Source organism: Apis florea, unplaced genomic scaffold (genome assembly GCF_048593485.1).
Source record: "Apis florea isolate Af1SG1 unplaced genomic scaffold, ASM4859348v1 contig_3798_pilon, whole genome shotgun sequence".
In the NCBI taxonomy this organism is placed as follows: Eukaryota; Metazoa; Arthropoda; class Insecta; order Hymenoptera; family Apidae; genus Apis; species Apis florea.
The window spans coordinates 2,374,759-2,399,758 of NW_028256860.1; the positions used below are offsets into that span (position 1 = coordinate 2,374,759).

The 25,000-nt window shown below is 26.8% G+C and overlaps 1 protein-coding gene and 1 non-coding gene across 5 annotated transcripts in view; one reads left to right on the plus strand and one right to left on the minus strand.

The window, feature by feature from the left end:
* Nrx-1 (neurexin 1) overlaps positions 1-25,000 on the minus strand; it is a 400,360-nt gene that overhangs the window by 97,285 nt on the left and 278,075 nt on the right. For all 4 annotated transcript variants that reach the window (XM_031915441.2, XM_086915817.1, XM_086915818.1 and 1 more), the window contains 5 exons: positions 24,542-24,649; positions 20,305-20,497; positions 10,404-10,595; positions 8,750-8,893; positions 7,982-8,199 (listed from right to left, as the gene is read on the minus strand). In XM_031915441.2, the coding sequence (XP_031771301.1) occupies positions 7,982-8,199; positions 8,750-8,893; positions 10,404-10,595; positions 20,305-20,497; positions 24,542-24,649 (855 nt within the window). The remainder of the gene's footprint in view (positions 1-7,981; positions 8,200-8,749; positions 8,894-10,403; positions 10,596-20,304; positions 20,498-24,541; positions 24,650-25,000) is intronic.
* TRNAS-CGA (transfer RNA serine (anticodon CGA)) lies at positions 9,492-9,573 on the plus strand. Its single transcript has one exon. It is a non-coding gene; the product is annotated as a tRNA-Ser (tRNA).

Sequence of the window (25,000 nt, forward strand, 5' to 3'; positions counted from 1 at the left end):
CCTTTGTTCTCCCACTTTTTTTTTTTATTTTTTTTTCTATTTATTATAAGAGAAATTAATTCTGACGAGACGTGTGGAATTATTGGAAACATTTTACGAGAGCTTTGTTACGAGAGTTTAAAAAAATTTCATTAATTATTTGCAAATGGATGCAATTTGTTCGTATGTTTACATTTGTTTTAATCAGAATATATGTAATGAATGATGAAATATTTTTAGAATTTTTTAAATATTTATATATATTTGTCAAAGAAATATCAAAATAAACGACACTTTTTTCCAGATATAAAACTTTTCCACATCAACTTTGTACGTAAAAAATTTCAATTATGAAATTTCTAAGAGAAATTTAAATTCATCTTTAATAATGTTGCATGCAAATAATGTCACTTTACACTTTACAAATTAAAGAAGTCATTTCACTTAAATGTTAAATTATTAAATTATTACATTATTGTACTTCGAAAAATTTAAATTATTAAATTAAGTTAAATTATTGAATTATTAAATTATTGTACTTCGAAAATTTTTTTATATACACATAAAGTGAGAATTCTTTTTATTACTCCATTTCTCTGGAAATTATAAAATTTTTTTATTGATTGCATTATTATATCATGAAAAGATATAAGAAACAGAAATACTAATGATTATCCCGATTATTAACTGATTAATTGTAATCAAAACGACAGTGATTTGTTTATTATCTAGATAATGGAGTTTGATAATTAACCCGAATAACTCTATATACATCATTTGTGTGACACGTGTATACACGTGCATACGCGTGTAATTGGGATAATGGAAGTTCTGTTCATGATTTGATCTATTTACAACTCTAACTTGTTCACACTATTACCGTCACTTGTTCGATTTTACAATATGTATATCTATTCACCCTATTTCGATTCTATAGAATTGTATCGATCTCTATTGCAAATGCATGCAACTGTATTTTGGGGATGCACTGGATCTTCTCACTTAATCTCCTTTTATTAGGATGTTGCATAATAAATATCAACGAGTAAGTGAATGAGTTTTGTTCCACACTTTGATTAAGTGAATAAATTATCTTTAATTGAGGCATTCAATAGGAGAATTGTACAAGTGATGAATTTACTAATTTACAGAAATTACTTGAATAAAAAGAGTCTATAAATATTTAGAAATTGAAATACATTGTATTATTATATTATATAAATATATATGTATATATGCATCAAAATAATAAATGGGAGAAAAATTTTGTAGAAAAATCACATTTTACGTAAAAAAGAAAAAATTTAAGGCTATCAAAACTCGTGATTGAAAACTCATCATATATATTTTTATCATGTGTAATCTTGTGTGTAATCTTCATGGATCTTCCATATATGGTATCTATAAATTTATAATAAATTTTGTTTTACAAATCAAATCTTGATCTTGGAAAAAAGTATACTTCTCTACTGATCAATTATTTAATTATTTATAAAAGAAATATTTTTTAAATTTCAGTAGCTGATTACAATACTTTAAATATATTAAATATAGAATATTCTATTTGTGTGTCAAACACGTACGTTTCGTTACAACGAAATTTAAAGTCATGAATTTTTGATCATACTCGAAATTTTTAGAGAATTTTAAATTTCTCGGGAAAATTATATTTTCTAGAAAATCACGTTCTAGGTGTTATCTATATCGATTGTCCCACGCGGATCGAATGAATTTCTGAACGCATCCCCCTGAGCTCTCACCCTCTTTGTTTACCTTCGATCATCTAGAGCATTCCATCTGTATGCAACGTGTATCTGTATGCATTGTACGTGTAACCAATTTTGCAATCGCGGTGCTTTCGGTCGGTTGAACAATAAATCGTTGAGCGATTTCGAGGCCGGATCGACGATTCGTTTATTAATCGGTGCATAATGCAAATTCGTTAACTCTCCATTCCTATCCTATCGCATACCTTGGTCGACTTTCATTTATTGTTTTAATTACACTCCATTTTTGTGGTTACATAAAATTTCAATCGCGTGAAAATATTTCTCGTTTCAATTTCAAGATGAAAATTATAATATTTAATATCATAATGGAAATTATCGAATGAATAACTTTTATTTCTGTGTCGAATGAGAATTTCAATTTATCTTTTCGAAATGAAGGCAAGAAAAAGTGAAAAATAAATTAATTTTTTTTAAAAAAAAGTAAGTGAAAAATTCAATCAATTTTGTCTTTTTTTTTTTTTATCAGCAATATGATATTCGTGATTAAAATAAATCTAGTGATTGAGAAATTTCAATCAAAATCAATGATTAGATATACGAAATTCTCAAAGAGTTGAACTTTGGACTTTAATATATTCGTGCTGGTTATTCCAACGTTTCCTTTCCTAATTTCGTTTTCCAATTTATAATACAAGTGTGAGTAGGTAATTTCGTGCACCGCTAATTAATTCGACCCATTTAATCGGCACACAAATGTTCACTTACTGACCCAATTCTTGTTCCACCTGTTTATCAGTCAGACAGATGTTTCATATATTATAATTCTATTCATATCTATATATCTAATAAGCACAATTTATAATACCGCTTATTTAATCGATAAGTATTGCCATCTATTGGTAATTTCCTGAATTTTCATCATTATCAATTGATCGATGTCTCTTCAATTGCATTTAACGAATAAGAGATTATTTCTATTATGAGAAGAAATTTAACAATTAAATCAATTAAGAATTTATAATTGAGAAAATTAAAATAATATTACTTACGATCTTAATATAACGTAGTTAGAGAAGAAAGTGATCGATAAAGTTTAAAATTTTTTAAAAAAAATATAACATGATATAAGAAATCGTTCGTGTAAGAATGTTATATAAAAATTAGAAATTACTTCGAAGGAATAATATACAAGAATATATAAGATAATGAAAAGAAAGTATATAAGTATATCGTAATAAACATCTACTTGATAAAACATATCACTGAAAAAATAAATAAAAAGAATTTCAATAACGTAGTTTGCAGAATACTAATTAAAAAAAAAAAATGAAAAATATGGTTCTTCAAATATTTCTCCCCCATATTTTTTAATCCAGAATATCTCGAAATATTCCAATAATTAAATTGATTCTTCTTTTTGCAAACCATAAAATTGGATACCCAAATTTTTATGAGCACATAGTCAGTTAAAAGGAAATTCATGTTTGCCCGGGTTAATTGAAATGTTCATTACCGTATCAATTATTCTGTTCAATTATCGAGACCGTGTAGAGGCCGAGATTGAAACATAAACGTAAATTACAGCCTCCTCTAATCGTACGCGGTTGTATTCTAGAGGTTCAACTAGTTTCCATTCGAAATGGGGGTGTGAGCGCTTGCGACTATGTTCCAAACTCAATTTTCACCAACCAATTTGTTCGTTAATGACACTGAAAACATCTAACATCTGTAATTATTGAAGAAGATTTGTTAGCAAAACTAATTTTAAGATAAATAAAAAACGATAATTAAAAATAATTAAAAATGATTATACAAAGGAATTTTAATTCATTATTTATCTTATATTATATATTATCATATAATTTAGTTTATCTATTTCACTTTTTTATTATACAGATTTTTGTATACCAATATTTGTTTGATCTGTGTTTAGTGATAAATTAATATCTAGTATATATATTTTCATGTTTTTTTTATGTATATAATGAATATAAAATTATTTAAAAAAAGAAATGTGAAATTTATAAAGTTCATAATTGCTTAACAGCCTAGACATGTATTACGTATGTCTGAATCGAAACATTCCGCACGTAACCGCATTCAAAGCGCATTTGTCTAAATTGAACGTTTCGACTACACTCGAAATTAAGTTGGAATTAAATTGGAAATCATTTGTTTCGATTTCTAGGGATATTTCTACGTTCAATTAGGTAAAATTTACTTCGAGAAATTGTATAATTACTTTTATCGGTTGAAATTATATTGGTAGCTGTATAATATAATAAAATTTATTTATAATTTTGTTTTACTGAATTTTGATATAATTTTCTCATCTTAATGTGATTAAATACTAATGAAATATATATTAAATATTAATGAAAATTATATTTTCTTGCATTTTAAAATACTATAAAAAGCCACTGTTTATAAAGTTAAAAATAATACCAATTTTTAAATTACTTATTTCTAATTTAAAAATTGAATATAAAACGAATAATATAATTGAGATATTATCAACACAAAGAATATAAAATTATGAATTGCGACTGAATATATTTTAGTAAATAAATTAACATTTAAAATATTTATCTAACTGTTACAATTAACTTTAACTTCATTTATTTTGATTTTAATTAATAAGCTTTTAAGTATTATTATTTTAACCAATATTAATATAAAGACTGCAATGTGAAATTGGATGTGCAACAATAAGACGAGTGTTCACAATGAAGATGTTATATCTTGAAATAACAAACACTTGTAAAGATAAAGTTATAAGGAAGAAAAATAACGATGACTCGATTGACAATCATAACAAAACTTACTGTGAATTGTTATTTTAATAATAGGTATTTCTTAGTTTTTTAACATTAGACAAATCTTAAAAAAAAATTTTATTTGATAATCTCATTTTTGTATATATTACGTATTTTAATATTTGATCGATATTTAAAATAATATAAATATTTAGCTATTGAATTCTATTTTTTACCGCTATTATAAATATTATTATTTATTATTATTATTAAAATCAATTATTATATTCAATTAAAAATTTACGGAACATTATTATTATATAATGTCTAAAATCTATTAGAATTACCAATATATTCTCTTTGTGAAACAAAAATTTCCTAAAAAATTTTACTTAAATCAAAAACTAATTAATAATTTTTGCAATGTTTCCTTTATCAAATAAAAATTTCAATTAAAATCTTTTTTGCAGCTTTACAAATCGGAACAATGACTACCTGAAATTGTCAGAAATCAAATTTACGCCTTAATTATTCCCCATCTCGATTTCATTTTTCGAGTAATAGACCAGCTAACTTTTGATGCTTATATTTCAAATTTGAGAGGCATTGCAATTGAAAACAATTCGCTCGCAACTTGCGAGTACATAGCGTTTCACAACTGTTGTTTCAGTATACATAAGCTGTTCGCATTCGCGGTCCAATTTGCAGAAGGGCAGAACGTCTGGCGACACACATTGGATCGGAGTAAAATGAAGCGAATAGGCAGCTGCATTGATTAAATAACGAACCCTGAGCATTTCGACTTTACGCCGACACAAGTGTAGCAGAAACTGCATGCTCGTTGCCATATCATGCGGGAATAAATGTCAGAACTCATAAGGATATAACTATAATGACTGTATTTACACTTTTATACTTTTGTTCTTAACAGTATTTATAATTTTCTTTCTTATTATATAATTTCTTTTTTCAATTATTATTATACTTCATTAAGGAATTCAAATTATGTGATTGTATTGATGTATATTTGTATATTTTTTTTAGATTTCTATCATTAAATTTATTTTTTTTTCAATATCGGTTTATAATTTTTATTTCTTTTCTTTTGTTATTATATTTATTAAATTATAAGCAATTTGATTTTCATATATATATATATTATAATATTTTTTATATAAAATCTATTATGATGTAATAGATTAGATTTCAACAGATTCATTTTCAATAATTAAGAAGCACACATCTATTTTTTTATCAATTGTTTTTTTACATTTCAGATTGTTTCGATTTAAACTATTTCAAAATGAAATATTGAAATAAAAAATAAAATAACGTTTTTATTTCTATGCAATAATTAAAACAACGATTTTCAACTCATATTTTTATCTTATAAAAACTCATTGTTAAAATTCTATGACAAATTGAAAAATATAATGTTATATTTCTGATAAAAAAGTATTGAATAACACGATGACAAAATTTCTTTTTGACAAAGTTTCTTAAAATTTCATTTATTTACGATATTTTATAATAGAAAGAAAAGGAATAATACTAAATATAATTTATTATGAAATTATTTAAATGCCAAGATATTACTAAATTATTCTCCCATTAAAACTTCGTTCAATTTATCAAACATCTTTGGAAAGGAGTCAATTTTTCCAATATTTAAAATTAAAATATTATTTCGCCAACGTTGAACAACATTATATTACAAATCGAAGCAATATCCATCGTCTTTTTCACCACTATCTTCCACCAAAGAACTTCAACCTTCGGCCGAACCATGAATTATGAATACACGTCGCTCTATCGGCCGCGTCTATTTTCGTTCGATTTGAATTTTTACAGTCAATTTATTCTGTCGTGGAAAAACGGGCCGAATGAATCGATGAATTATGATCGCGGATGAGCAAGATTCGTTCTTCGAATTTTCATGCGTTATCGCGTTCCTTGGAGACTGCGGATTTCAATTTACCCGCCAATGCTTCCTGCTTCTAAGGATGCACACGAATAATTTTCATCCACCGAGTTTATAACTGTGCAACCACTTTAAACTGCAACTGTTTTATTCATCGTGTAATTTTCCAATTCCACGTGTATATTTTTCAAGTTAAAAGTTTATTGAGGCTTATAATTTTTTTAAAGTAGGTTATAAAAGTCACGTAGATTGCACTATATCATTGTGAATCATCGTATTACAAAATTTTATTCCTGCTATTACGATATCTAGAGAAAAATTTCTTGCAGTTACAAGATATAAAGATATAAATTGTATCATAAAAAATTAATATCGCATATTTGCTCCAATAAATAACATAATGAAAAAAATTATAATTCTAGGAAAAATTACATTTCTATAGTTCGTATTGCTTGTAAGAAAGCATTAGATCAAAATTGAAAATTAAATTGAAATGACTTGAATATCTTGGAATGAGATTCTATTAATAAAGAATACGAGTTGTTTTCTCTGTATTAATAATTAAAAAATTGCAAATTTTAAAAAAATAAAAATATAATTTTAAAAATATATTGAAAAAGCAAATGTAAAATAATTATATATATATATATATATATATATATATGTACTTGAAGTGAAATTAAGATATTGATTTTAATATATATTAAAGTCATTAAAATCAATGAAATATATTTCAATGTATATAATTATGTATAATAATTATTAAAATATTTAAAAAAAATAAAAATATAAATTTGCATAAATATTCTCAATTCTTCTTCATTCTTCTATTTAGAATTCAATAAAAATAAAATTTGATATCTACAAATATCAATTCTATTGTAACATTATTTTTCAGTAATTAATCTAATAGATAATAATAGTCAATCTTATATATAATAATAATAAAAATGATCGGAAAATTTTGTAATAATACTTCTTAAAATGAAATGTTATGCTAACATAACAATATTAATATCTATCAAAAATAAATTATAAATCCTAAGCAAATCTTTTTCTATCTTTTATTTTTTCTAATTATAAACTTCACAATCATACAAATTGTGTAGAATTTTTACATTTTCCATAACTGAAAGATAAAAACGCGTTGAAAGGCTTTATATCCACATTTCTTAACAGCTTCTTCAGCGTCTCTTTTCCACGAATATTACGTCGTTGGTCAGAATCGCGGTCAGCGTGAGAAACAAATAAACTTTCTCCCCGTGAAAAAAGGCTTTATGTAACGTAATATTCTTTCACAGTATTCTACTTTGTTACTTCTATATATCACTGCGGAATTACGATATTCTTTAATGAAGTTGCTAGCGAATACTGACGAAACGTGGCGATGTTTCACCAAAAAGTAACATTATTAAGCAAGGATTTCTTAAGTGCTTAGAACTTGTTTGAAAAAAGAAGAAAATTTAACTTCGCGTTCTATTTCATTCAACATTATTCTAATTGTTTTTTTACCTTTTCGAGAATTTACGGTTACAATATTCATAAATTACTAATTAAAGCGAAATTTAATTAAAATTTGAAAGAATTCGACTCACCTTTTCTTTGTCCCCGATATGGATCAGCATCTTCGCTTTGCCCTCTTCGAGGTAGAGTTGCAATCGATCCGAACTGTTTTCTAAACTCGTGGCTAGGAGAAGGCCACGTGGCCTGGTAGTTTTGAAGCGAACTACTATTTCTTCAGTCTGTGTTTTCGAATCCTCTGGCATCAGTGCTGTCATTTGCTGTGTTCCGTTCAGATGCAACGTTGATGCATCTGAATAAAGATTTTTGAATATTCTTTATTAAAACAAATGTATTATATAATAATAACGTAATATAATATTACATATACTATGTATTTTGCAATAATCTTTTAGTAACGATTTTATAATAAAAGAGTAGTAAGGAGAAAATAGTAAAGAACCAAAGAAGAAGAAGATAATAATAAAATTAACAAAAGAAATAAAATAACCATGAAAATGAAATAATTAATAAGTTAATTAGTTTTAAACATAAAAGTATTTAAATATCCAACTTATTATTATAGTAATTGTATTACATTATAATATGTTATCTCATTATCTTTCAAGATTATTATATTATTGATAATTGAATATACTAATAATTTAAATAAAAAAAATTACAATTATATTTAAATACAATCTTATCAAATATTATTGTATCATAAATCTTAGAATTTTAATTAACAATTCAATTACGAATTGTATCGGTAAATAAGTATAATTATTCGTATATCTTAACAAGAAGCTTTCTCTATTATTATTGCGATACCATAAAGTTAAATTAAAAGAAAAGTTTTTTACCTTTCCCACAAGTAGGACCAGTGTATTGTGTTCCAGTGCAGTCACAATGAAATCTGTTCCATCCCTCGATACAGTGGCTACCGTGCATGCAGGGTTGTGAGGGACAGTGGGATTGTTGAAAATGACAAGCTGGTTTGACAGCACCTACAAAATTGTGCAGAGAAATGAAATTAGAGAGAGTAGTTAGTAACAAATCTCAGTTTTAGTATTTAATTATCGTTGAAATAATTTATTTTTATTCGGGGAAAATGACGAAGAAAACTATATAATTGTCACTCTTTTCTTTTTTAATAATTTAATGATTAAAGTTTAGTGATTATATCAAGGAAATATTATTTAATATATATAGATTGATTCTTGTAGATTCAGTCTTTAAAATATATTCATAAAATAGAATTTGCAAAAATTTGTTTGAACAGTTTAGTATTATTTTGTAATAATATTATTCATTTGTTATTTATTTATTGATAAAAAAATATTCATCTATTTGATATTAAAAAATATATATTTAATATTTAAATACTTTTTTATATATTTCTTAAAATTTATTTAATATTATAAATATTTAATAAATTAAACATTTTAATAATAATTTAATTTCTATTTAAAATTAAGTATATATAATTTTTAATTATTTAATTAAAAAATAAATGAATATATAATACATAATATTTATATAAAAATATTATTAAAAATATTAATGTAGACTATAAGTTTAAATGAGAACAACACTTTGCTAGGAGCTGTGGTGTCCGAGTGGTTAAGGAGTCAGACTCGAAATCTGATGGGCTATGCCCGCACAGGTTCGAATCCTGTCCGCAGCGAAAACTTTTTTGCTGTTAAAAATTGATTTTTTTGCGCCGATTTTTAACATTTTACCTTTTTCAAATATATTTAATGATATAAAACGATATTTTATTAAAAATAAAATATTTAAACACTCATTAATATCTTATTATTATTCTTATGCATATAATCTAATCTTATTCTTTCAACACTTTATCATTATTTTTTAATAATTATATTTTAGTTGTATAAATAATCAGTTAAAAATATTTTTATATAAATTGAATAAATTAAATTGTATAGATATATTAATTATTATGCATTATCATATAAACATTTATATTTTTCTACAATGATATAAATTGGTAAAATAGCATTTAAATTTTCTACGTCAATTTTATTGTTTTTATAAGTTGAAAATTACCATGGAATACATTTCTTGTACAATATAATGAGAACATAGCAAATAGTATTATAACTTATGCTCCAATTTATATTTACATTTGCAATAATTATGCAATTCTTATAAAAGTGTTCTATAATTCTTGAAAAAAATTTATATATTAAAAAGTAACTTTTAAAAGTAATAAATTTTTTTTATAATATTCGATCAATTATTAATTTCAATATTGCTGCTAGATCTAATATTTGAATTTTTAAAAAATTGTAATTTCATTCATAAAATATTTTTAAAGAAAGAAAAATAATAAAGAAATATTTCTTGCATTTTAATGCTGGAGATATTTTGCATGATTTTTATAAAATCCGTTGTTTGCATGCTGACAAGCTGAGTTATTCTCGACGAAATGGAATCTTGATGTTCATATTTTATTTTAGCATCGCTATAAAATGCAAAACATTATCTTACCAGAGTCCTGTTGTTGAGCATAACCAGCGATATCGATTTGTTGCCCGTTTATGACAAGATCCCTTATGCAACCAACGTAACCCTGTCTCAAGGCACCTGTCCACAATACCGGAGGAACTGTAAGGGGTGCAAATGGAGCACCCACACCACCGATATACAGTAATCCATCTAGATCTAGTTGCGTCGAATCACCTGAAACGCATTATGTTATCCTGCTTATTAAATTACTGTATAGAAATTCTAATTTATTTATTTCATATTTAAAGTATTTCTATTTGGAATAATGACAATTATTTCTTATTAATAATAATGCGATATTGAATATTGAATGTTTAATATAGCATTTAATATTTGTAATGATTATAATTTATCATTGAATATAATAATAAAGAAATTTGAAAGTATTTCTTAATGTTAATATTTAAATTAGATATAATGTTTATTTTTTATCTATGGAGAACTGGAGAATCATTCATGATTTAAGTGTAATTGATAAAAAATGAAATTATATATTATATATTCTTCTCTTAAATATCAATTTTCAAATATGAATTTCTCAAAATAATTTCTATGTGACTTAGCAAATATGCCACCATGATTCTTAATCTCCTATATATATTATAATATTAGATATTTTGATGTTATTAATATTAATTTTTTAAAATTTACTAATTAAATGGAATTTTTATATGTAATGTAAATAATGTAAATTATTTTCTCTAACATAATAAATTATTTTTTGATAAGAAATATTATTTTACACTTTATTCTTTATTTTTCTTTTGTAAACTGTTTGAACAATTTTGCACAATTATTCAAATTTTCATGGTTTAAATAAAGTTTTCTACATCGACCACAGAGAGCTCTATTTTATTCAAACACTTAAAATTTTGTGGTTCCAATCCGTCCACGAATACATTGGCTAGTTGAAGTACTATTTTACTCGATCACTTAAAACTTTGTAATTCCAATGCATTTTCAGCGAGCATATATCTGCAAACTACATACGTACCTATGACTGTTTGAAACTTCATTTCACTTCAAATTCAGGAAGTTTTGTTTTTAAAAATCAAATTATAGAATTTTATATCATATTTCAGAAAAATTATTTATATATTTATATATTAACCATATCAATTTTGTTTATTTGCTTTTATCACAATATGGAAATTCAGGATACTTTAAAATATATTCAAAATATTTTTACTTTCATAAAAATAATTATGTAGTTTTTTTTTTTCTTTAATAAACCTAAGAAAAACATTTTTTAGACATTTTTTTAGACATAGAAGTTTACTTTAAAATCATAGAAGAAATATATGAAGTTTATAAATTTTTTCAAGATCTAACATTATAAATTGACTAATATCATTTTACTATATTAATATCATTTTAATAACATTTTTTAGAAATTAATTTCTAAACAGTTATTAAAAAGTTATTAAAAAAATTGAAGGAATAAAGTGCTTTAATAAATTTTACGATGAAACACTCTATCTTAAAATTTATATTTACATTAAATTAATTAAAAAGTTTTGCAAAAGATTTTCTCCACACTCTTCAAGTAAAGATATATTCTTATTATCCTAATCACGTCCCTATAGAATTCTTGGTGCCACTTTCCACTTACATTTCATTCGAAAATCCACTTCGCCTTAATCCACACTATCTCGCACAACTTTATCACGCATTATCTCCCCCTACGAAACATTTACATCTATGTTCCGCTAACTATCCTCATTATCTCCCATTCACGATCCACCCATTACATACTTTAAGCAGCGAGAACGCGCCATCTTCTCAAGACGGAGCTTGTTCGAAATGACTCGAACTATGCCCAATTATTCGGACCGATGCTCTCGAGCCTCGTTAATTCGACGTTAATTAAAAACTCACGAGACCCGCTTAAAGTCCATTATCCTCCGCCCGACTATTTTTCTTTCCCTTCTTTCCGGCTCAAAAACGAAAGTTTCCCGCTTACGAGCGGAACGAGCGCCGTGGAGAACCGGAGGGAAAAAGTTCACCGACTCTACGAATTAGCACTAGGACACGGCGCGACGTGCTTTGTGAAAATAATAGTCGTCTCTTGCATAACCTCGAGCTTAATCGTTCTGTAATCTTAAAATTAAACTCTGCGACTGGTGGTCCTTTTTTTTTTTTTTTTTTTTTTTAAAGAGAGTTCATTGCCCGTTGTTTAAGAATCGGAATATCTTTGATTCATTTCAAAGGGATGAAACGAATTGGACAAGAATAATTGCAAATTAATTTATGAAATGTAATCCATTTTTTTTTAAATTGTACTTAGGAGAACAAGTAATAATTGAACTAATAAAATGAATGAAGCGAGAAATGTAATTGATGTTCAATTTATTAGAGGTTAGTAATAGAATTATTTCATTCGTTATGGTTTGTCAGACAATTTATAACGTTTGACTTAATTTTTTATATTATTTTTTCTTACTTCTTTTAATTGTTGTTAGAAAATCAATTAATTAAATAGAAGATAATGAAAATAGAAGTAGTTATTGACTTTTAATTTTTTTTTAAATTCTTTAAGAATTAAAATAGAAATGTTATTAATTATCTTTTTGTCGAACAATTTATAACATTGATTTCTTAATAATCATAGAAGGAAATATGTTATAAATTTATACAATAATTCTAGCTAATCTTGCAATTTCATATCATCTTTTCATTTTTCAATTTGATGTCTTATATCATTCCAAAATATGATTATTTATTAAATTAATTATCAGGATTTTTTAAAATTACTTTTAGAATTTGGAAAGCATGTTTCCGAGATTTTTATAAGATTAATATAATCTTGCATTTGCGATTAAAAAATTTATGCGCGTTAAATGATGTGGAAATAATAAATAGAACACTGTAAAGCTGGTTGAAGGACATTCTAATTATCTTATTTCTGATTCATGAATATTTTATAATGAAATTTATAATTCTATTATCGCCATAACGCTAATAGACCAATGTATATGAAACATGCAAACGTCGTTTCGTTATCTTCGTCCTTGAATTTCTGCGTATTTAAAAATTAATTTTTTCCACGTTCTAAGATCAAATTTTTTTTTTATCAATATTCAACATATTACTAACCGTATGATTTAACTTTATGCAAATTTTATACATCATGCAATAGTTTAATTATTATAATGAACAGTACAATTATTAAAAAAAAAGGAGGGGAAAAAAAAAGAAAGAGAATAAAACGAAAATTTCATTAATCTTACAAATTATAATAACATATTCAAATGTAATTATTTATCAGTCTTGATAAAATAACAAAATAGAATAAAATTTATTGCATGTGTATAATATTTATGTTATCTGTCATTTACGTCATCATCAATCATCAAACTATAAATATTTTCTTTACATAAAAATTCTTTACATTAAAATTAAAATAGAATTAAAATAAACGATATATTTTATATAGTTTCAAAAAAATTAAAAATAAAGAATAAAAAAGGACATTATAGAAATTATTTTTGAATTGATGAGAGGACAGCAAAACTAAAAGAAATACCAAAAGATACGGAAGCGAGTTAGAAAAGGAATTGTAGAAAACAAAGAAAAATGGGTAGCAAGTCCCTTAAAAATTCTTATCACGAGCAAAAACTCGGTGGCGAGTCGACCTTGCAAAATATTCAAAATGATAATCATAATTTGACAGATAAAATTTGTTCCTCACTATTTTATTCTATGCAGTATCGTGGCTTGCTAATTGCTGGTTACGTTAATTGGAAATTCTTGTTATTATACATGTTGCTATTGCAAAATAAAAGAATGGAGATACTTTTCATTCCGATACTTTTTATTTTAGAGAAAAATATTCTAGAAATTCGTAATTTTGTATATATATTGTTGAACAATTTTATTTATAATCTTTAATATTTATATTAAAATATCATTATTATTAATATTATAGAATATTAAACGATCCTTGCACATCTTCATTCATCTTTGAGCCGTGCACAACTTCCTTTCTTAGTAGTATTCTATAATTTACGCGTCTATTCTGCCCTATTATATTCGTACAACGCTCATAAAATTTTAATGTTCAATATTTGAAGAAGAGAATTATTTGCTCGAAACTTGTGATCTTTTTATTGCTACGTGATTCCGGCAAACGCGGTTACATCATATTTGTAACCACGTTAAGCGGGCCCTGGAAAATGGGCATTTGCTTGGAAATTCGCTGATCAAGCCGAAAGCATTCCAGACGAAACTCGGGTGCAATGCTCTGCACGTGACGCTTATTTACATAGATCTGCAATATTATAATGCGCACCAGGCTACGATAATCGAATGTGCGAGAAAGTTTGATATTTCGAACATGTCTCTCCGCATTTTTTCCCCTGTAAATACGTGCTTCTTTCCTCTTTCACGCTATCGTTTAATCGTGCGAAATTTTGGAGAAAAAGGAAAAAAAAATTATCCTCCTTTCGTGTCTCTATTTTTTAACGTAAAAAACAGAGGATTCTGTTTCTCCTTTTATATCGATCAAGATAAATAAGATATGGATAGTTTAATAAATTTTTAATTTTACTACTTTACGTGTAATTATAATGTGATGTTATAATTTAATGTTATATTATTTTTATGAAAATGCTATAAAGTTATAAAATTTTGATTCAAACAAATTTTCTCGAATATGATAAAATATTATATAAAATAATTATTAAAATCAACTCTTGAAAAGTTGATGGAATTTTTTTCTATATATTATATATATATAATAATAATATAACTTCAATGTATTGTGCTGCAACAATGTTAAAATTCAAATATCATTCTTCTATATTTCATGAAACATTCGATAAAATATTTAAAATAACATCCACAAGAAAATAGTATTTTTTTTACGTAACTGCTGTTACTTCAAATACAGAAGAAACAGATTTTATTTGTAAAATCTTGCATCATTCGAGGAAGTAATATTCTCTCTTACTTATCTATTTTAAAAAATTCCAAATCCCCACTCGACCTACAATATTTTCTCAAGATAAGGAAACAGACCAATTACGTCATCGACAATTTCCGGAAATAGGAAGTTGCATGAACGTTAACATCGATAGAAATGTATTTTTATTTTTATATCGTAATATTTCAACGTACAGATATATATTCTCGCTTATCATCTCTGCAGTGATTCTCTGAATGCCAATGGTTCCTTTTTTTTTTTTTTTCTTCTCAAGAAGATTATTCTATTGGTTTAACCGTAATCGCGCTTAAAGCCCCGATGATTCATGTTTGACAGATTACGCTCCTCCTACCGTGAATAACCAACGATTTAATTCAGTTGTTCGTCTTTGAGGTTTTAGGTAACGTTGGCAGGATGTTTCATCAGAAGAACGAGATAAAACATTTTCAAGTGTTCCATTCATTTGAGAGAGAAATTATTTCACAGTTAAATGAAGGCTTCTTTTTTTTTTTTTTTTTCCATCTTTTCGTAATCTTCAAAGCGATTTTATTGAGATTATTAATTGTGCTTATCTTGTTGTCTCAACTTAAAATGTTTCTCCCTTGTAATTCAGGATCATTTTTCTTTCGTCAAAGAGAAATATTGAACGAAGATATCCTATCTATTTTAAATATGATATTATTTTGTTTCATTTCGTCAATTATCGATTTATTTTTGAATTTTAAATCTTCTTGATAAATTATTTTTAATTTCAAAAAGTGTTGAAGTATTGATTTGAACATAAATTGAAACTTAAATAAATTTCTAAAATATTTATCAATAATAATACTCAATAATAATAGAATTTAACACAAGAAATTAAATATTAGATTGATCGAAAATTTCATACTTTCGGATATTATTTATAAATTAACAATTTTGGGATTTCTCAGGAATTATCTTGAAATTCATATGAATCAAAGAAAAATATATTTTTATCTTTGAATTATAAGTTAAATGTCTCTGTAATATTATATTACAGTTAACTTTTATCAAATATTTGATGCAAGTGTTATTCCTGAAACATTCGGATAATTCTGTTAAATTGAACGGATAAAACTTTTTCAACTTCATTCAAACTTCAGATGAACCAAATTTGGAAATTTCTCAAAATGAAATTCAATACAAATATTAATAGAAACTCATTCCAAATAAAATAAAGTTTATTTTATTAAGTTATAAATAATTTAAATTTGCTTGAAACGAGATAAGCTGAGAGCGTCTGTCTTATATCAAATTCTGTATTCCTCATTTCAACTAAGGCGAAATTAAATATTGCTTGTAAGTTGATAAATAAGCCTTAAGCGACATTTTTGTATATTAATTTTCATATTTTAAAATTCTTAGAAAGTGTTCCACGAATGTAATAATAATAATGCCCTATACTCAAAAAATTTTCAAATTCAATTATCTCAAAGACTAATTTTTAAGTAATAAAAATTTCTATGATTCTATACTTTTTTATGATTTATTTGTATCAAATATCAATATCAAGCAGCAATATAACATTAAATTGAAGTAGAGAAAGAAAGTTTTTAGCGTACGTATTAGATAGAATCATACGTTAAGTCTAATTACGAATGTTTGAATCGTTCGTATTGGTCTCTTTCACGTGTTACGAGGGCAATTGGCCTGCAGAAAGCGTTCACACTCGAAAAATTTCGCACAAACTCGTCCACAGTTTTGAGGCTGAAATTGCTAAAAGCTCGGATTTCAAAGGCGAGTTTCATGGACAAATTAACTGGTTGTGTAATTCAGGTGACCACCAAGGGTTTCGTGGAAACTTGTGAATAAGTATATGATTCGACTGTAGTTGTGAATTTCTTTCGTTTAATCCTGACGCCATTAACGTTCTCGGCTATTCATTTGAATTCGCGTCCAAGATTAATAACCGATTGACTTTCATGGTTTCATGGTTGCATAAAATAGCGATTTCACTATATAATAATTTTTATTTATTTATATTATTTTAACCTTAGTATTGAATATAGAATTACAGAATATATTCGTAATAGTTTTTTAAAAAGAATTATTAACCGATTTGTGTAGGATTTATTGTAATAGATTCAAGTAGATAATCGATATTGAAAATATTCCCTATATTAATTAAATTAAATTAAAAACATGATAATCATACTAACTATTTTTCTTAAGAGATATATTATAAGAATTATTTCAAGAATTTATTTCCCTCCTCATTTAACATATAAATATATCACGGATATATAATAACAAAAATAAAAATAAAAATATCAAAAGAACAAATATATGATACATGAAATATAATTCACTATGAAGAATTATTATGCTTGATTGGAATAGATCTATTGCAACTTCAATTTTTGCCCTCACTTTTCCTCATCCACCAATTTTCACCGCTTCTTAAAATCCCTTAACTCAAGCCCGCCATCTACGAAAGTCATAAGCGCCGGAGAAGCCTAATTCAACGATTTGTCGCCCCATATAACGTCGTTTCTATGAACGAGGCGATCACAGAATAGAATCCCAAACATATAAAGCCGACCACAAGAGTATTTTTCGAGCAATCGTAAATCCGACTATCGCAAATGGCCAGGGGATAAAAGACGTCCCCGGAAATCGTTCGCGGCTAGAATTTAACGCCACGCCGCCTTCCATGTACACACAACGTGAAAAATCGAAGGAAACAGAATTCGTGGGGAGAATGCCGCAAGAGTTGGAAGTAACCAAGACGGAAGTACACGGGGGAGAGGCAGGAAGGACGTGATTTCTGCGGCGAGACCGGGTTCCGTTATTTGAACTGGGCGACAGAGAAGTCGATGAAGGATCCACAACTTCTCCACTTTCTGTTTATTTATCGGTTTAATAAAGCTTCACCGTACACCCTAAGCTGTATCAATTCTCTCTTTTCTACGCTTGTTTGACTTTTTTATTCCGTCTTAGTGTCGAGTTTCAGAGTTATGAATAAATTCACGATTGAATCTGAAAGAAGTTTTTGATTGTCTCTTAAATGATTTGGAAAAATGATCTTTTATAATTTTTTTGTGGTAAGAGTTATGAAAATGTGTTTGTAAGCTTTGAAAAGTTTTGACTTTGATAATATTAGAATTTAGGTTCACAAATGTTATCTTATTTTTCTTTATCTTATTAATAAACTCAAATTAAGATTTAAAATTTATTCATGATTAATTTTTTTTTGTGTACAAATAAGTAAAATTAATACTAGCCAAGTTTTATTTAAAAAAAAAATAATGTCAATATAAAATATACTTATACTACTTTTTCTTCCAAACTTTTCAATTATAATTAAATTGTGAATATTAATGCCAATATATATTTTTATAAAAAGTAGATAAAAATAGAACCAAAATTTATTTCTTCATTAAATCTTGTATAAAATTCCAAAAAAAGACGTTTTATTTTGCATATTTTGCATGTTGTATATTTTTTTGCATATTGCATATTATTTGCATATTGTGCATGTATATTGGATGCATATTTGTTGCATATTTCCTGCATATTCGACTATTAACTATCCACCAAATTCGGATCAATAGAATAGTCCCTATATATAAATATACGTATATGTATGTAAATATTTTACATCATCTTTATAAAATAGAAAGTTTTAATTTTTAAATGGCACACATGTATTACACATATGTTGTGCAATAAAAATTCGTGACATAAAATGTTGCTCTTTATTTTGCATCTAAAAGCATCTCATTCTTTGCAGAATTTCTTCCTTATTACAGAACAAATCAAATAACCTACATATATCACAATTATATTTAAAAAAAATAATAACAAATACACTGCTATAAAAAGTTCTATAAAATAAATTAATCAGCAATCATCATTGCAAACGAAGAAAGTTAGTGAACAAATTCCTAAAGAAACGGATCTAACGAACAGACTAAGCGGTAGTAAAACTGGAGGATCGTAGAAAAAGTAAGGGTGGGAGATTTATTACGTTCCACGCGTGGAACGGTTAGCTGCACCTGCAGATAAGTGTCCTCGAGCATGTAACTCTAAATTATGAGTGGCTTCCTTCTCAACCTCGAGCATTTTTCCCTCCTTCGTCGTTTATACCGTCTACCAACCGGATCCAGAATTTTTCCTTGTGTAGATTAAACGATAAACACCTTACATTCTAGCAAACTGTCGCGAGATTAAACGAAAAAAGAAGAGAAAGCTCTTGGAAAAGAATGATTTGTAATTGAAAGAGCACAGAAAATAATATAATATATATTGATATCTTGCGAAATATTTATCAATATAAAATATATGGAAATGAAATATTTGTATCTAGATTGTATATTTTTTTTTTTTACTTTAAGAAAAATATCAATGAAAGATACGTTAATAGAGCACAATAAAATAATTGAAATAAGCTGCATTATTATTTATTAATACATTATGCCTATTATATGAATTAAATTTATATTCGATACTCGAAGGAAATTAATTCAAAGTTTGCTATCAGATTGAGATCACACGTATGCGACTAACATGACATAGATGAAGGAACAGAGGAAGATGGTGTCACGTTACAAGAAATTACAACAGCGCCACGTAATACCTCTTCTTGTTAATTTGTACGCGCGCGAAAATTAAATTAGAATAAATATACATAAACGTGAATATTAATTAAATTTTCCAGTAAAAATAATCTTTCTTATCCGTAATAATTTATAGAAACAGAGAAAGAAAAACTTATAGCAATAATGAAATTAATTTTCGTGAAAAACGACAAGAAATTTTGATTCTTATTTGAAAAAGTTCAATACAATTGATTTAATTTCGATTATTTGAATTTTAAAATGTATTTCCTTTTTTCCCTTAACAATCTATCGCTTTTACTTTTTACATTTTATAGAAATAATTTAATTAATGAAAATAGTTGGGTTTAAATGATGAAAGAAAACTTTTATTTCTTACCTGGTGTACGGAATTCAACTATCGAATCGTCTACGGTGACGCGTCCGTCTCGTTCGACTCGACGAAGTGCCACATCGTGCCAGACTCCATTGTCGATTCGTTGTTTCGATGATTTTACTTTTACGGGTCCGCTCCCGAGATCGATATGTAGATATAAGTGACCTCCAAAGATTTCGAATGCGAAAAGATCTTGCTGCAAGAATAAATTTTATTTTATCTTTTTAATATTACAAGTTAAAAATTTCATAAAATTATACGTTAATCTTATCTGGATTTTCATATTTATATGTAAATTTATAATAGCGTTAGATATTTTAAGAAACAGGTGATTTTTAAGATAAAAATTTACATTATAAAGATGTTGTTCATGCATTTTATTAATACACATTACAAATTAAGAATATATAATTTTCTCATTTCTTTAAAATCGTTTTAATCTTTTAGATCATTATTTTTTATCAACTCATTATAAATCAAATTTAGCCTTGGAATAATTTCATTCTTTTTTGTTCGTAAAAATCGATTTACATAGCTTCTTTTATTCAAGATTTCAAAATATTTTACGAAACAACATTTGCAAATAGCTTGTAATTAAATCTTTCGTTCCTCCATTCATCTAAAATTTTTAAATTTTTTCAAAATCTCCCCTCATCAATTTCTCTATCCATCCAATTCTCCCTCATAAAATTCTCACCCTCTTTACGAAACTTCCAACAATAATTCAAAAAAAAAAAAAGAAAACTTAATCCTCAAAAGTGGTTTCCCAAAATGGCGCAGTCACTGGCCACTTGCTTTTATTTCACGACTAATAGCCATGCAATAATACATATATGTATATACATTTACAAACACGAAAACAGAGACATTCTGCTTTACAGACACGAACGGTAACGGAGGAAGCATTTGTTCGGTGATTCTGCTAATGAGCAAGCCGCACGAATTCGCGGCCTTAACGAGAACCCGGTTTTCGCAACTTTCCGATTTATTTCACGCCACGCAACTGCGATCATTCGCGATGCTAGCGCCCCTCTCTCTCCACCTATACCTGTTTCAACGTTGAAATATAATTGTGGGAATTACGAGGCGGTATTGTTAAATCGAGATAACTGCAGGCAGCGAGCGAAACGCGGCTCGAGCGGTGAAAATGCATTTCCTACCCGTTGTCGCTTGCCCACCTCGTGCCCCAGATATCTCACCTGTCTGCCTGCACGCTGGGTGGAAGTAACTGTGCGCAGGGCGTATTTCTGGAGTGGTGGTGCAGTTGGGAAAGGGAATGAATTTATTGAAATCGAGTCCATTCATCTTCCTCTTCCTCGAGGAATTTTATATAAATTGTACTTATGAAGAGAATACAGTCCATGTAATTTTTTTAGATTATAATTCGTTAACATTGCATTGTTGTAGGAAGAAAGTTTTTTGAGAGTGTTGAAAAGAGTGCTTACTTCTACTAGTGTGATCCCTTTTAAAATTTTATCTTAAGAAATGTTAGAATATAATAATGGTAAGGAAAAAGTGTTGTACAATTTGTATGAGAGATAAGGAAAGCACAGGCAGATGATTGTTTCTTTAACTTTTCATGTAATGATATTTAGAGAATTCGAATGAAGCTATATCTTCTAAGTTATTTATCATTTTTTGATTCTTTAATTTTATGGAATCATGTAAAAAAATCGATTTAACAAAATAAATTTATTTCTTTGTTTCTATGTTTTATTGAGAATTGTTAATTATATTTATTAGCAATTTATTAAATCTCCGATTTTATTCCAATTGATGTATAGTGCAACAATTTACGTAATGCTTAGTTACAAATTTGTTTTTATTAATTAAATTTTCACCTTTAATTTTACAAATAAATAATAAAACAATACCCCTGATATTTTGCATATTTAAATCGCAGGGATTAATTATATTTTTATTCAAACATTTCATATAATTGAATCGAATTTAATTCACAATACCTTAAGCAACAATCACTGAAAATACCCGTGCAATTTTTCAAACGAAAAATATTACTTTTGTTTTATTTATATTCATGTTGCCGTACAGATTATATTAAAGAGGAAAGCGTAACGTTTTAAAATACACGTATTCGATTTATGTATCAATAAATGCATTATTAACAATTTCAATGCGTACGCCTCCTCTGCAAATAAAAATCCATTAATGGAAAAATTCCTTTTTCTATTCTATAATGTCAGATATTTTTCACAACGTGCGACAGTAAAATTCGATTACATTCCTGTATCAGTTCGATAACAGTTTTCCAGGGACAATTTTTGAAACAGTGTCCATGATTTTGTCAAACGAAAAAACGCATCGTGACCGATAATTTAATTGCCATCACCCCACTTCGTGTAATCTCTTTTCGTTATCTCTTCCTTTTTCGCTCGAATAAACATCGATTTTTAAACCAGTCGTAGCTCCCAACTCTCATTTATCAATTATCGTTTTTCTATCTTCCATTCCTTTATTCCATTTCCCTTCAATTCTTCCTTTTGTCAAATAATCTTTTCTATCCTCTTTCCAAATTCTCGCTTCGTTTCTTTCTTTAAGTTTACATTTACATTTTCATTTTTATTCAACGTATAGTTACATTTTTATTTGACAATGTGAAATTGATTACGATTATAAAGATAGATTCAATTAATGAAGTTGTTAATAAATTAGAAAAGTTAGGAAAGATTGTGATTTTTTATTCTTCTGATTGGGATATTAAGATTAAATATTTGTAAAATAATTATTTTTATTCAAAAATACTTAAATAAAGTAATATTAATATTAAATGATCCAAAAATTAATTGTAGTTTTTGATAGTATAATGTTTAAAATGTATGTATGACTTTATTTAAAACGAATTTATTTAATTGAAGTATTCGTTTTTTTTAAATATACATTACATAAAAGTATCTTTAAATTTAAAAAGGAAAATAACATAAGTGTTCAATAAATGCATTTTCACAAAATATATTTTGAAGAACGTATTTTGAACTTGTATAAAAAAATTCTAAATACAAATATCATTAAAAAACCACAATTTATTTCCTTGAATTATTCTTCAATTTTGAATTTTAATTTCATTAATCATTTTCACAATTTTTTTAGATCACGTGAAAATTATATTATTCAACGTTTTATCGATCGTAAAATAATAGATTAAAATGGAAAGATAATAGTCTTTGGTACTTTGTGGAAATTTTTATAAAATTTTTTCAACAATTTACGCGAAACCAGTAAAGTTGTTATATCAGTATGACAACATTGGAAAAGAGCTCATGATCGTAATTCGTAAAACTTTAATCGCATTAAAAAGAAGTTAAAAAAAAAAAAAGGAAGGAAAGAAGGGAGAGGCAAATCCCATGATGCCATGAATACAGAGGGAAATAGTATTCACAGAGGGGCTATCAACAAAATCCGAGGCGAATGGATGGCGAACGTGCAACGAATATCAAGCAGTGAACCACTAATGAACAACTTCATTAACCGAGCTCTTGAAAATTCCACGGTTTATCGAGGCTTTTTCATTTTCCGAAATATTTCAACCCACAATGAATTCACGTGATAGTTTCGATTAATCGCTGTGTAACCGGAAATATTCGCGAAACGATTTCGTTTTAAATTCATTAAAAATCGCTTTACAATTCTGTCAACTCGTTCAGAAAAAAAAAAAAAAAAAAGGAAAAAAGATTGAAGAGAAATTGGAAATAGTAATTGTCGTATTATTTTTTTGTAATTACTATTTTATTATATCACTAATTTCTATCAATACTGTACAATCCCCTGATCAAAAAATTACTTCTAGCAAAATTCAATTACCCGAATGCTTTCATTTAATAATAATTTTTATTTACCAAGTTCTATTATCTAATCATATTAATAATCTCTGTTTCTTTTCTTTGCCTTCATCGAAATTTTGCACGATTTTGCCAAATATCCAAAATTTCTTTTTTAAATCTAACATGAAATGAATGATGATTTATCTACGATGGTGTTTTAAATAAATATTCTCAATTGAATTTATATTATAACGATTTGTCTGATCATTCAAGTATAACAAAAGATAATAAGATATTATAATATACAAATCATTAATATGTATAAATGAGATATATTTATATGAAAATTTGCCATTATCACCTTTCAACTTTACAAAAAATGTTGACAATGGCCTTTAATTTTTTGCAATTTTACAAAAAGAAGGAAAAATAAATATATATCGAACGAAATATTCACATACCCTCGTATGAGCTCCGCTACGACTATACATAATCAATCCGTTAGGTTCGTTGGTACGGATTTTGAAGGATATACTACCGGACTTGGCCGCCCTCCAAGGTGGCAGCACCTGAAACACAGGAGACATACGTCTCTTAATACTTTCCCACTTCTTGACTGCCACTTCCAAAAGACGTGAAATAATAATAATAATAATAATAATAATAATAATAATAATAATAGAAAAAAGAAGGCAAAAGAAAGAAAAGAAAATACGAAAAAGAAGAAAAGAGAGTAAACGGAAGGAAGGAAGAGAAATCCCTCGACGTCCTGAAGAAGAATGGAGAACGGACAGGGTTGGTGGTCCACCGTGTTCGGAATCCAAAATTTCCTGCTCTCCGCCCTGGACGAGTCCATTCATCATGCATGACGGCTTAAATAATCACGTGTCTCGTGCTCGTGGAATTTTTACTTCAATTTC